This window comes from Caenorhabditis elegans, chromosome II (genome assembly GCF_000002985.6).
Source record: "Caenorhabditis elegans chromosome II".
Classification (NCBI taxonomy): domain Eukaryota; kingdom Metazoa; phylum Nematoda; class Chromadorea; order Rhabditida; family Rhabditidae; genus Caenorhabditis; species Caenorhabditis elegans.
Window position 1 is genome coordinate 4,612,531 of NC_003280.10, and position 13,754 is coordinate 4,626,284.

General features: G+C 37.1%; 5 protein-coding genes across 6 annotated transcripts; 1 reads left to right on the top strand and 4 right to left on the bottom strand.

Moving 5' to 3' along the window:
- Positions 1-530: 530 nt before the first annotated feature.
- Positions 531-13,574, top strand: pqn-35 (Prion-like-(Q/N-rich) domain-bearing protein 25; the record flags this gene model as incomplete). 2 transcript variants are annotated; one of them, NM_001381396.1, is made up of 7 exons in its annotated part: positions 531-536; positions 11,295-11,493; positions 11,733-11,925; positions 12,047-12,362; positions 12,415-12,509; positions 12,566-12,619; positions 12,690-13,362. In NM_001381396.1, the coding sequence occupies 7 exons, from the start codon at positions 531-533 to the stop codon at positions 13,360-13,362; spliced, it is 1,536 nt and encodes a 511-aa protein (NP_001367814.1). The 2 variants fall into 2 exon arrangements, with proteins under 2 accessions (NP_001367814.1, NP_001379925.1); NM_001393052.2 differs by lacking the exon at positions 531-536 and having other exon boundaries at positions 12,690-13,574.
- clec-136 (C-type lectin domain-containing protein) lies at positions 3,044-4,013 on the bottom strand. Its single transcript, NM_062412.6, has 4 exons — positions 3,875-4,013; positions 3,709-3,820; positions 3,393-3,651; positions 3,044-3,336 (listed from the first exon to the last, which is right to left on the bottom strand). The coding sequence occupies exons 1-4, from the start codon at positions 4,001-4,003 to the stop codon at positions 3,147-3,149; spliced, it is 690 nt and encodes a 229-aa protein (NP_494813.2). The 5' UTR covers positions 4,004-4,013; the 3' UTR covers positions 3,044-3,146.
- On the bottom strand, positions 4,622-5,560 carry clec-137 (C-type LECtin; the record flags this gene model as incomplete). Its single annotated transcript, NM_062413.3, has 4 exons — positions 4,622-4,863; positions 4,915-5,173; positions 5,229-5,340; positions 5,393-5,560. The coding sequence occupies 4 exons, from the start codon at positions 5,558-5,560 to the stop codon at positions 4,689-4,691; spliced, it is 714 nt and encodes a 237-aa protein (NP_494814.1). The 3' UTR covers positions 4,622-4,688.
- clec-138 (C-type LECtin) lies at positions 6,350-7,270 on the bottom strand (the record flags this gene model as incomplete). Its single annotated transcript, NM_062414.4, has 4 exons — positions 6,350-6,572; positions 6,631-6,886; positions 6,976-7,087; positions 7,136-7,270. The coding sequence occupies 4 exons, from the start codon at positions 7,268-7,270 to the stop codon at positions 6,398-6,400; spliced, it is 678 nt and encodes a 225-aa protein (NP_494815.1). The 3' UTR covers positions 6,350-6,397.
- On the bottom strand, positions 7,458-9,220 carry clec-139 (C-type lectin domain-containing protein). Its single transcript, NM_062415.3, has 6 exons — positions 9,056-9,220; positions 8,824-8,935; positions 8,036-8,154; positions 7,884-7,990; positions 7,759-7,839; positions 7,458-7,707 (listed from the first exon to the last, which is right to left on the bottom strand). Exons 1-6 carry the CDS (start codon positions 9,209-9,211, stop codon positions 7,632-7,634), a joined length of 651 nt encoding a protein of 216 aa, NP_494816.2. The 5' UTR covers positions 9,212-9,220; the 3' UTR covers positions 7,458-7,631.
- Positions 13,575-13,754: the final 180 nt, after the last annotated feature.

Genomic DNA, 13,754 nt, shown 5'->3' on the forward strand with positions numbered 1-13,754 from the left:
CTTGAATTCGGGCATAGGTTTTAAGCCTGCATTGCGCCTACCTACCTCTAAATTTGGACAAAAAAATCACAGCAACCGACCTTTTCTGGGTTCCGCGGCGCATTAAAAAACTGCATATATAAGAACATCCTGGTAGGCACGGTTGTAGGCACGAGGTATGCGTAAGGCGCCTTGTTGGCAGGCAGGAAGTTTTGTGCCTAAATTTAGATCTCAGAATTGATAAAATCTATTTAGTCTAGACTTAATTCATTTGAAAATGCAAAAAAAAATTCCAGCGTCAAAAAAAATTTATCAAAATTTGATCTTTGAGTTGCAAAAAAATGCCAAGTTATTAAATAGAACACCATTCTCTTTACTTTCTCTCCTCTTTTTTTCATTTACTTTCACTTGACACCACAGGTTTTGTTTGTTTATTTCTATCAATAGAGCCCACAGAAAAGAGCTCAAAAAGTTTATTGAAGCTAAGCCGTCATTTCTCAAAAGTCGTATTTCTAGAACTGCATTATTTTCTACAAAAGAGATACTCAACAATGAAGGTATTCATTATGGTTTTGTGACAAAAATCTGTGTGTTTCTCTTTTTGAATGTAACTAGCTTACCGCGATAAAGTGAAGCGGATTAGTGAACGGCATTGTCCCACTTTTAGCCTTCCAAACCATTCGATATATTCATATAATTCATGCCCATTGACTTCGAATATTTTCTCATGAAAGTTCGCAACACGTATCGTCATCATTATGAGCCGGTGGGTTAAGCTTATTCACTATTTGTTTGCTTAGAATTTGTCATTTGAGATTTGTCATGGATTGGGGACTGGTTTCAGGTTGCCACCTTGAGCAATATAAACTCCTCACCGTTCTTTTTGTTTTTGACACTTTCACTTCGTTTTGAAAATTCTCTGGTAGGCGTAGGTTACCTTAAAGATGGACTAGGTGTAGACCTAGGCAAGTATGCCTGTAGGCAGGCGAGTAGGCATTTTTGTGATCATTTTTTGACATATATGATAATTCTTGAACTGTTTCCTACATATAACTGCTATGAAAAATAATCTTAAAACTTCTGGTATTTCTATTGGACAAAATACTTCTTCTTGAACGTCACTAGTCTACAGGAAGTTATGGGCCGAACCTTTCAAGCTTCAGTCGGCCTGAAAAGTTTTTTTGAAACCACTCGTGACGAGAAATTTACATAGCACATTAAAAAAATTCGGTGGGAAATTCGAACTTATTTTTGTTAGTTTCAATTTTTAAATTAGCCAATTTAAGAAAATTTTTTATTTGGGGACATGAGACACCGAATCCCATAAATACACGCTAATTATATTTTAAAATACCGAAAATTCTTAAAATTCCTGAAAATTTATCTCACAGTTTCCGTTTCTCTATAACGAGTTCCGCCCTTTTCGTTTTCAATACCAACTAACTGTATCCGCGCTAAAATGTATTAAGTATTAGTCACAGTAAATGTCCAGTAAAATAACTGGAACCCATCAAATCCATTTTTCCAACCAATCAACACACCAACACCACTTATAACCCACCCAAAAAGTGTTCATTTTCTCGTTCTTTTCCAGTAGATTGAGAGAGGGGGACTAATTGTAGTTGACGACTAGTGGTGGTGACCATCATCTACTCTTCCACACACATTTGAATGACGAATAATCCTGACCGTCGTCCTCTAGCCCTTTCCACTCATTTTTTTCTATTCAATTCGTTTCGGTTTTCTGTATTTTCCCCCATTCATCCCCTCATACACAAAACAATTTTCGTTTCGATCCGCTCTTCGATCATGCGATTTTTTTTTTTTTTTCATATTTGTATTGATTGAAAAGACATCGGTGTCCTAAAAAGTTTCCAAGAAATTTGGAAATTTCAAAAACAAAATTAAATTTTTGAGCAGTTGAAAAAAATCATAGTTGCAAAAATCCTAAATCCGAATTAAAACGTAATTTTCAAGTGCGCGCACAAATTCGGAGTTTTTTACTTACAATTAATTTTCACAACTTCCAAGAACTTTAATAAACCCTTCACATGAGGAAGTGAGCATTTCAAACCATTTGAAAAACATGAGAATAAGTGCATATAAATGTGTCAATACTCTCGACACCTCACTTGAATTGAAAACTACAAGTGTTCTCTCTCTTCACTCGAAACCAGTGATTCATACGATCGTTATGGTTTCGTGTGTTTATTAGATTAAGTATCTTTCAATTATAAATTAATGTTTCCTTTTCCTTTTTTTGGCAAATTTTGGTCACTTGAATGTTCAGTTTCATTTTTTGCCAATCATCTTTTCTAAACGTCTTATTGCCAGTTGATTTTTCCAATTTTTTCAAATCTTCCAGTACGTCACAAAAAGATGCATGAAACTCAAAAGTTTTCGGAGTGTTTGATCGCTAGAGATTTCCTATAAAACCCACATTACTTTCAACAAAATGTGTTAAACTCTCAGCTGGGCCTCTCGAAAGTTCCCGTTTTTTTGGGGTTTAGTGTATTTTGGCATGTGTTTAGATCATTTTCTTGCCATAAAGTTTTCATTAAGCTCCAGGCATGTGTGCTTACCTACATACATACCTCGAACCTGTCTGGCCTACTTCAGGAGTTTGTTGGCACGAGGTAGGCCTAGATTGCCTTGAAGGCACACCGGCAGGCATCTTCTGTTGCTGATGTCACTAGGCTTCTCCTTTCACACTTACTTTAACCCCCATTTCCTGCTTAACCATTCATATATATGTATAATACAGTGAAAAACCTCCCAACCATAAAAAGTTAATCATCATCACTGTAAAAAAAAATTGACAAAAAATCCAGTCCCATCTATTTCCTCCATCATCTCTAAATCGCGTATTACCGAATATTCGCATCATATAGACCGTGTCGTGTTTTTTTTCTATGTTGGAAAGGATAGGGATTGATGTACTTATGTATAATGGGGGAAACGAGACTCGAGATTTTTTTTATTCGCTTTTGTTTTTTACAGTTTTCACTGTTTTGTAGGGAATTTCAATGTTATTTTTTTAATACTAAGTTACAAAACTATAGAAAAAATTGAAATTTATTTTTTCAGCTGACAATTTTCAATCAAAACTAAAGACAAGGTGCATCACATTTCTAGGACCCACATTTCTTATAAGTTTCTCAAAACAATTAAAGTGGATGTCTTCCACACAAAACTGCTTCCACGTCGTTTCCATATGGTTTTTCATCGTCTGTATAAGCCTGCACTGCATTTTTTCCCACACAAAACTCCAAACTTCCCCAATTCTTTCTTGTTTCTGTGCCATTAGCCTTGACAATTCCAGATTTTAGAACAATGCAATCAGCGGCGAATCGGAATCTGTAATATTTGATTTTTTATGATTTCACGCTATTTGATAATTATGTCTAATTTACATTGGACCATTGTCAGCTTGATGAACCATATAAGCAGCTGGAAGTCGACGTTTGTAATGGCTCAGCATGAATGTAGTGTCACTATTGACATCATCGAACAAAAATAGATTATTCTTGATATTACAATCTCCTTTTTCTTCTGTACTGTTGAATCGATGACGAAGTATGATTTCGACTTTATTAATACGACCGTTGCATTTTGGAGAAATTTGACCGTCAACAGCATAAGGAGCTTCAATTCCATGAGCTCGGGCGATTTCTGAAAGTTTTTGAAGATTACAACACTGAAAATGTTTTTATTGAAAAATATCCCTACCAGAAAACACTTGAATCTCGTGCTCATTTTCTGGAATGGTCAATGAAGCGTTCACATAACTGCAAAATGATCGAGCTCGGTCTCGGTTTCCCATGTTCTTGAATTGGAAAACCTGAAATATGGTCATAAAGCATTATGAACACAAAACCCAAAACTTGGAACTTACGCCCAAACACCAGTCCTTTGTATGATTGTTCCTTGCAGTTGGGACTCTCTTGACATGAGAAAACCCTTCTGGGCATTGTGGATCCTTTGCGAAAACCGCAGTCAAAAATAGCAAAAAGAAAACGAACATTTTTCTGTCAGTTTTGAAAAGTTTCGGCGGGGTTTTGTACCTATTGAAATCGATAAAATTGTGACTAAGCCATGCGGAGCCATTATTTTCCGACAGCATTTGATCGTTTCAACAAAAGCGTGATGTTCAACAACACCCACAAAATGCTCTACCGTAGTATTTATTCTTCTAAACATTTTGATTTGGACGTAGCAGATGCTTGTTGTACCTATTTTCTTGAGGTTTATCATAAATTATACATTATAAATTTACTCTAAAAGTTTTCCGGAAGCCAAAAAAGAGATAATGTAGAGCTCTCCGATTTTTCTTGACACAGAAAATAGGAAGCTTTGAGAAATTTTTTACAATTTTTAGGCCGTATTATCAACAAGATGGAACTTAAAAACGAAAAGTTCGAGACGAAAGTTAAGATGAATTAATTGACTTTTAGTTTACAAAAATGGTATACACACTTGTCAAAACTCTGTAAAAGGAAATGTTTCGTTGCGAAAATGATTTAATTGTAAACCCGCACAGGGATTTTCGTCGCCTAAGAATAACCTGAAGTTCACTTGCGGAAACAAATTGGGTGTACCTTATCTTTTCAATCAGCTAAGGTAATAAGAAATATCAGAAAGATTTCGGAAATATAATATTTATTAAATATTGAAAATTAATCTTTCCAGAAATGATAGAATACATTTACTTAGAACGGCAATCGGCCACAAAGAACGGCGGTGACATTTTTTTCTGGTAGCCTCTTGGAGCCAGCTAGCTGTCCCATACAATCCATCAAATTAGTGTGCCCATCTTTTAGTGTTCCATTAGAATAGTGATACGATCCTTTTTCCAAAACGGTACAATCTGCTGTACTGCGATACCTGAAAATGAAATGTTGGATGCAAATAGGAAAGTCGATTTTCAAAACTTACTCGATATCATCATCAGCTTGTACACTTCTTACGTTTGATCCTGCCGAAACACCTAGCTTTGTGCGAATGAATGAAGTATCCGTATTAATATCATCATATATGAACAATTCATATTTAATATTGCAAATTCCTTCTTCAGAAGTTTGATTAAATCGTTTTGCACCCTTTACTTGTCCTTTGTAAATTGCGAATTTGCATCTTGGAGAGAGTTGTCCATCAAGAGCGATTGGTACGGAAATGTTTCTCAAGCTAGCAGTCTCTGGAAATTTTACATTTTTCCGCATGCAGCAATAAAAAAATCCTCAAAAACTTACTAGAAATCACTTCGAGTTCGTGTGAATTTTCTGGAATACTCAACGACGCATTGTAATAGATACATACTGAACGGGCTCGGTCGCGATTTCCCAGATCCGTTTCATTGAAAATCTTGAAATATCATTTTAAAACTATTTAGGTGTCATTGATATGAACAACTTACCCCCAAGCACCATCCCTTTGTAAAGTTATTTTTTGCCGTCGGTGTTCTCTTGAAATACGTAAAGTTTCCCGGGCATCTTGGATCCTTCGCAGAAAATTCTGGGACTGCCAAAAATAGTAGGAATAGAACTAACATTTTATACTGAACTTCATAGAAGGCTTTCAGCATGCTTTTGTACTAGTCAAAAGCTATAAAACAGTTGTTCGCCCCCTGTAGCGTTTCCGATTCTGCGGAGCCATTATTCCCCGAATACATCAAAATGATACTGTATCTCGGGGCTGGATAGCGGAAACGACGCATTATATTTCTTCATCAGGTTGGATGATTTCATTCAAAGAAATTCTTATATAACACGTAGGTTGATAGAAGTTGTCAAGAATATTGAAACCATGCGCTTTGAAACAAAAAAATATCTGATCTAATAAAGATTCTAACAAAAGTACCCTCATTTTCAGCCCTTTTATCAAAAACATTTAACACCAAAACTGTAGAGAAATTTGTAACACATTCTTTGTCAGCTTATAATTTTTGGTAAAACAAAACACAACCTAGTTATTAGCCGTCAAAATTGAGCAACTGAGTGCAAGCCTATGACTAACATAAGGCCCTCTTGCTTGTTATGATACCTATCCAAAAATTTATGTACACAAACATTTGTGGTTGAAAACAAGACTTTGAAGCTAGATTTTTTAAAACCAAGCTTTTGTCGGCTTCCGAGGTAGAATATAAAATGATTTACAAGAATAAGTTTTTTTTTGATTTCAAGCTTCGAAACTCTTGATTTGTTACAGGGTAGTTTACTTTTAAAATAGTCCTGTCTCTGTAAATTTTGAAATATGATTAGCTCCAATCTTTAGCTATCAAAAAATACTTATTATGAAAATTATGCATATCCTCGACTGATGTTTGTTGCAAAATTGGTATTTTCTGATATAATCACAAGTGATGAATTCGAACAACAACTCCAAAATATTTATTAACAACTGTCTTTTCTGATCAATTAACTCAGAGAGGGAATCTTCCACAAAGAACACTACTATATTCGTGTTTATTTTGCTTATCCTTTTCCCCAAAGCATCCGAGCAATTCAGTTCGTCCATCTACCGCATAGAAATGTGTTCCATTAGAAAAGTAATAGTATGCATCTGTTAATGCGTTACAATCTCTGGTGAAACGAAATCTGTAAATTGAATTCTAGACTTGTTTGACGTTGAATCTAGAAATTTTCATACACTTACTTTACTCCGTCCTCCTGACTGGAGTATCCTCCATTAGTTCCAGCCGAAGTACCTAGTTTGGAACGGATAAATAAAGTATCTGTATTGATATCATCATATACAAACAAATGATTGTTAATATTGCAATCTCCTTCCTCTGTTCTTTGGTCAAAATATTGTTGGCTCTGTTCGCCTCTGAAAATAAGGGCCTTGCATCTTGGAGAGAGTTGTCCGTCGAGTGCAATCGGGAGGGAAATGTTCCGTGCGCGAATAACGTCTAAAAATTAATTACACATTTAGAAGCATATTTTTCCTAGCGATTTTGAATTGAAGACATGTCTTTAAAAAAAAACATGATCAACTTACCAGAAACAATCTCAAGTTCATGTGAATTTTCTGGATTGCTCAGCGAAGCGTTATGATAGAGACAGACTGAGCGGGCTCGGTCACGATTTCCCACATCCGTTCCATTGAAAATCTTGAAAGTGTATTTTAAAACTGGGTACTGTCTCTATCAATAACGTACCCCCAAGCACCACCCCTTTGTAAAATTATTCTTAAAAGTTAGTGTTCTTTTGACAAAAGTAAAGTTTTTTGGGCATCTTGGATCCTTTGCAGAAACCGCCGGAACAACCAAGAATAGTAAGAATAAAACTAACATGTTATGAAGAGTTCAAGAAGAAGCTTTCAGTATGCTTTTGTACTAGTCAAAAGCTATAAAAAAGCTGTACATCCCTTCAATGATTCCGTTTCTGCGGAACCATTATTCCCCGAATACATCAAAATGATACGGTATCTCGGGGGCTGGGCGGAAATGACGCATTTTATTTTTCTACCTATTTTTCAACTTTTTCTAGAGGGAAAATTTTTTATAACACAAAAAAAATCGAGTCATGATATACATTTTCAAACTAGGCATACATTGTAAGAACAATTTATATTGTGCCTCGAGGACAGATTTCTCTGAAAAATCTTCAAAAAATTCAAAAATTGTTTATACATTTGGCACTAGTTAAATAATTTTATACTGGAGCACATCCACACAGAACTCCGAAGAATGGCACCTCGCCGACTTGTTTGTCTGGTTCTTCGCCGCACCTGAAATTTTTTTAGTTTTGGGTTTGAAAATCCTGCAAAAAAAAAACTCACAAAAAATCCTTCAAATTTCCAGTATTCTTGATTGCCTGGAGATTATGTAGAGATAGACATTCAGCGATTGTGAAAATTTCTCTGAAAACTAGAACATGAAGCTTTTATCCCACTGGGTTCCTTACGTAGAGTCCCCCTTCTCCTGATACTTGTCTGATGAAGTTGGCGGTTCTCCAGACCACTTTGTGAGAATGAACGCTGGATCGGTGTGATCGTCCTCCAGAATAAATAGCTAAAACGATCGGGATACTTGAAACACACTTTTCGAAACAAAAACCTCTTTTTCTTTTGCGCAAAGTCCTCCAAACTTTCTCATTCGCCAGTCGCTGAAACCTCGGCATTTTGGATTGAACACTCCGTCCACTGCGACTCGTTTATTGTTTTTTCGAATTAAAGCTGAAATTTGTGTTCAGTTTTAACTTGCCTAAAAGTTGTTTGTCAGTTTCTGTCGGCTTTGTTGTGCCTTTTAGCATTTACATTCAATAACAATGACGTTGCATTTACATAATTTGTTTGATAAATGATAACAGTGATTGGCTTTAAGCATGTTAGTAAATACATAACTTTCAGAAAAGTTTTAGCCGCCGGCTCTATTTTTTCACATTTTCCAAATTTTTCAAAAAACCAGAAAATTCGCTTTCCAAAATAGTACGAATGCTAATCGCTGCCTCCAGGTGTTTGTTCAGCTTGCGAGAATTTGTAAAATGGCATCACGCCGATCGTATTTTTAATAAGAGACGAGAAGGGCGGGTAGGCCCTATTCTACTTGTCTGCCTACAGGCCTACTTACTGTCTTCTTTTTTTGTCATTTGAAGTATTTAGTTTCAGTAAAATTTAGAAAAAATTCCACGTAGAAAAACAGCATGTCTACAAAAAAATTTTCGTCACAACCGAAACCCTTCTATTAGATTTAAACTGCCAATTGAAAAGTAGGTAAGTGGGCATGCAAAAGGCAGGCGCCTGTCACCTTGTAGGCAAATATTAGTCAACTGGAAATTGTTCCGTTGGACTTTACATATAATTTTTCTAATTAACAATACTCTTATTTATTGAGCAGCTACTTACCATTGATATCATCCAGCTCCTCTTGGTTCTCGACATTCGTAATAACTGCGTCATAATCTAGGCAAACTGATCTTGCGATAGGTCGATCATAGACATCCTCGTTTTCTATTACCTGAAAAATTAAAATTAATTTGAAAATTAAGTTTGTCTCATTTCTAAATTCAGTAGCGGGCAGAAATTTGGGATCGCGATAAACCACTAAACTTTTGAAAAATTATTTCCTTTAATCCACCTTCATACACCAGTTCTTCGTGAACTTATTCCTCTGCGTCGGCTTCCTCTCATACAACTTGAATCCTTTCGGACATACAACTTCTTTCTCTGTTGCATTAGATGCTTCAACAACGCCGCATAAGGCAACAATAAGAATCAGAAAAACACTTCTCATCGTCGTCGAGAAATAAAGATGTCGAGTGAAGACAATTTGATCTATATAGGGGAGGTTGACTTTTAGTCTTCACATCATCTTGAGACGGGCCATCTGAAGGAAGGAAAGTAGACACTGTCTCTTGATGACACATACATTGAGTACAAATTATAAAAAAAACCATAGTTTTTGGACAAGGCCATGTTGCATGATAATCGTTGAACTTTTGAATTTGGACGGGAATAAACCTTGATTGTTACAGTTTTTTCTTAAATTACCTACTGAAAAACTAGTCAAAATTTGTTTTTTGAAGACAAAAGTTATCTAGTTTTTGGAAAACGATTATTAGAAACGTTAACCTTTAAAAATGGAATGTATTGTACAAATCATAGTTATTGGGAGCCTTCTATTCAGGCACACAATGACCGTCTTTGACCTACGCCTACCTTACACACATATCTCGCTTGTCATCAATTTTCTGACAAACCTGTCAACTGTGAACTTACTTATAATTTAATGTTCTATTTGTTTATGGTTAAGAGTTCTTTAAAATAATATATTGGAATTTCATGTACCTAAGAGTTTCCTTTTCCCCTTGAAGTTTAGCTTAAAGTTAAGAAGTACACATTAATGGATGACCTACAAAGCGGGAGTTTATCTCTCTCTCTCTCCCGATTATAGTTTGAATTGTTGTTTTTTTTCATTACAAAGGGAGCATGTTCAACAAACAACTCCGAATGTCCATTCTAGTGCGTTCCGATTGTCTTTCATTCTCTTTTTCTCACCACACCAGGGCTCGGATGTCCTCGGAATCCATGAGAACAAAATGATTTCCGCGCCTCGAACAACTTAGAGATCACACGATCCATGGAGACCGCCGACGTTCCGGTCGGTGACTGTCAGGTGCGCGGAAGGTATGAGAGAAAAAGAGAAAGGGGGACTAGTCCCGGGTCTCCGGTACAGGCCCCGTCTTGTTTACCGGAGGGAAAAGGAAGGTGGAGAGGAGGAGATGGGCGCCAAGCACAGTGGCACATATACATATCACTCGTTTCAACCCGGCAGCAGCCAACCGGGTGTTTATGTGTCAATCCGGCTATTTCTGGTTATTGTGCATTTCATTCATTTGATTTGGTGTTTGGAAGACCGCCGACGCCCTTCACTTGTTTCATTGGAATCGGGCAGATTAAAGCATGCACTATTGTTCTCTAGATTCTTAATTTTCCAAAATTAGGAGTTTATATTTAATTCGAAATTTGGGAAAGTAAAACTCTCAGAAATGAAATTCTGGTAGTTTACCCAATGCCTACCCCACCCTTCCACTTGAAGCACCCGTTGACTCAAACTTAACATGATTCTTGTTAAAAGTTGCTTCAGGCAGAGTTAGTAGGAATTATATCAGAATATGCTCAAAATAATCAAAAATCTAGAAATACCACGAGATAAAAACTATACAATTATCTTTTTTTTCAAATTTGGTAATCCGCATTTTTGAATCCCCTCCGTGTTTTCCTTTGTGGAAATTCAGACTATTTGAGTTTTCTTTTTGTACTGAAAATTACTTTCAAAAGAAGAAATTTTGCAAACACACGTGCAAATACAAAAAATTAAGCTCATACCTAAATACAAATTATAAGCGGTAGGCAGGCACGTAGGCAGGCATAATGAAGGCATGTAGGTATAAGGTTTTGTCCAGCCATGCAGCCAAAAAATCCACACATTCTCTGAACTTTTTCCTCCCTAATATTTACTTATCACTTTTTGTATACAATCGGGAAATGGCAGGCCAAGCCCAAATCTACAAACATTCTCTTGACATGTCCCTCCAATCCTTCCAGTCTCCAATTGATCCTCTCGTACGCGACGTCACTTTGACAGTTCCAGTAGTACTAAAGTGTGCCGTAATCCAAGTTTTCTTCTCAATTCTTTCTCAACAAACACTTGTGTCACCCCTAGCAGAACCAGTGGACATTTGGAATTTTCTATTTGTTTTGACGCTTTTTTTCTCTTCGGCTTGCTTTCTGAACACTGTGTTCTCCCAGATTTCACATAAACATTTATAACTTGCAAAAACATCAGTTTCCTGATTTTAAGTTCCAACTTTCAGGTTCACCAAACACCACGAATGAAGGTGTTTGCATTGGGACTCGATGAGAATCAGAAGGCCGACCGCGCCGCCGATGACATCAAAGAATCAAAAATCCCGATTGATTCTGTGACTTCTGGAGTGCCACTTCAATCGACATCGCCAACTATTGTGTTGGCCAAGTCGCCGAGACGCAAATTCAGCGGATTCACTTGTGGATGTGAGTTTTTTTTTCAGTAGTTCCGGAAATCGGGAATTCAAAAAATAGGAAAAAGTTCTAACGTGTTGTAAAAGTCTTGTGCAACCGTGTATAGAAAAACCATTAACCACTTTTTTGAACAAAAAACCAGTTTTTCTAAAACCTAGTAAACTGGCTAAAAATCTATAGGGACGTAGGTATCAGGAAGGCAGGTAGGCTTGCTTTAACAACAAAGTTTGAACCATACCCCTCATTTTCAGTACTTTCCTGGTTCATCGGAGCTTGCTGTCTCGTCCTTCTCTGCCTTGCAATCTCTGAAGTCGCCTATCATCGCCAACGAGATCAAGCATTCCTTCGTCTGAAATGGGCGGAGCTCCGCCAGAGAATGCTCGGCTACGAGTTGCTTTCTCAACAACAAGAATTAGACAGAATGGCTTTGGAGAAACAGTCACCGTGAGTTGTATTTTTTGAAATTTTCAAATTTTGATCTACAAAATTAATACTGAAATTAAACACCTCAAATTCCAGTAAAAAAAGTTTCCTAAGAAGTTCCAATTAACCTTACAAATTGCAGAGTCGAGTCGCTGCCACTTCGCCGAAGTGATGACCCGATAAAACCAAAGATTATCGATGTCATTCAACCACAAGACGATGATAATACAGTCAAAGTCTCTTCTTCAGAAGAGTCGAATGATGTTGCAAAACCATTAATGTTCAATCAGTATTCAAATGAGCAAAACGAAAAGTTTGGCTTCTTGCAAGCACTGATGGATAAGATCAGAAAACACGCAGAAAGTATGGGATTGAAGGGAGATATGCAAGTTCATGTGGTTGAGGTGAAACCGTTGTACGGAGGAAATAAGGAAAATAACTTTGATGAAACTGCGTCGGTAGGTTACCAAAATGATCAATTAATTTTGAAACTAATTTCACATGTTTCAGTTCGAACAAAATCTTGCTGATGGATTCGGTGAGTACGCGATGCCACATCAAGATTTCGGAGGACCAATCAATGACGTTTATGATAATAATAATGAGTGAGTTTTTAGTGTGTTGGATTAACATTGGGGAAACTTCTACCTTTCCATTTCAGCCGTCTCACATTCGACCGTCACGGAATGAGACGTCCATTCGGTCCATTTAACAGGTGCCTTCTATTTTCCTATTTTCACTTTTTGTTCAAAAACTTTACTAACACCAACTTTCCCGTTTTCCAGATTCGACGGACCCCCACAAATTTACGATGACTACTCAGAGCCCCAGGATCAGCAACAATTCCAATGGAACATGCCACCACCATCACCACCACCACAATTCGGTTTTCAACAACAACCAGCTAATTGGTGGGGACCACCAAGATCAATGGAAGTTCAAACTAATCAATGGAATGGATTCCCGCAGGTTCCAGTTGGAGGACAACAACAATTCCAGCAGCAGCAGGCACAGCCATGGTACATGCCTTATAATGAGAATCAGGCACAAGTGAATCAGAATCAGAACCAGAATCAAAATCAAGATCCATTCAAACAACTGAGCAACGTGTGGCAGCAAAATGATGACTGGATGATTAAAAATCATGAGAATCAAATGCAAAATCAAGCGATGCCATTCCAACCGAATCCAGCTGCATCTCAAAATGCCGATTTCAATGTTCCAATGGATGTGATTTCCGACGACGCAGTAGCTCCACCATCCACAGCAATTTCTGCAGACAAGGAAAAAGCATGGGCTCCACCAGCTTCATCTGAGGAAAACGTCATCTCCCCAGATGCTAGCCTCGAGCCAATCAACGACGGAAAATTCCTTCCAATTCGTTCGGACGATAAGCCAATCGATTCCGCAGACGCTCACCTCTTCCAGATTGATGATCCATCGAGTTTCCGTCGTTAAGCTCCATTTGTTTTGGTAAACATACCAATGTAAATTATTATAAGACATCTCCGGTTAGTTGGAGTGTTCGGCGTTTTTTGTGCCCCGAGATCTCCTCAGTCAATGTTCCTTATGCTTCCCTCTTGTTTTTTTATCACACACAATTTACGATGTCGTTGTTCGTTTTTTTCTAAACTTCGAAATTCCAATCATTTTAATAAATGTTTATCAAAAAACGTTTTTTTTTTAATTTTCCAGGGTTTTGAGTTCCATCAACCAACTAATGTCGATAGAAGCAAATTTTGCATAGTTTCATAAAATTCTGGAGGTACTGTAGAAGTGTAGGATTACTGTAGTTTTCGAAAAAAAAGGTTTTGTCGTTGGAAAGATATGGATCTGAGGTTAGTGAGGAG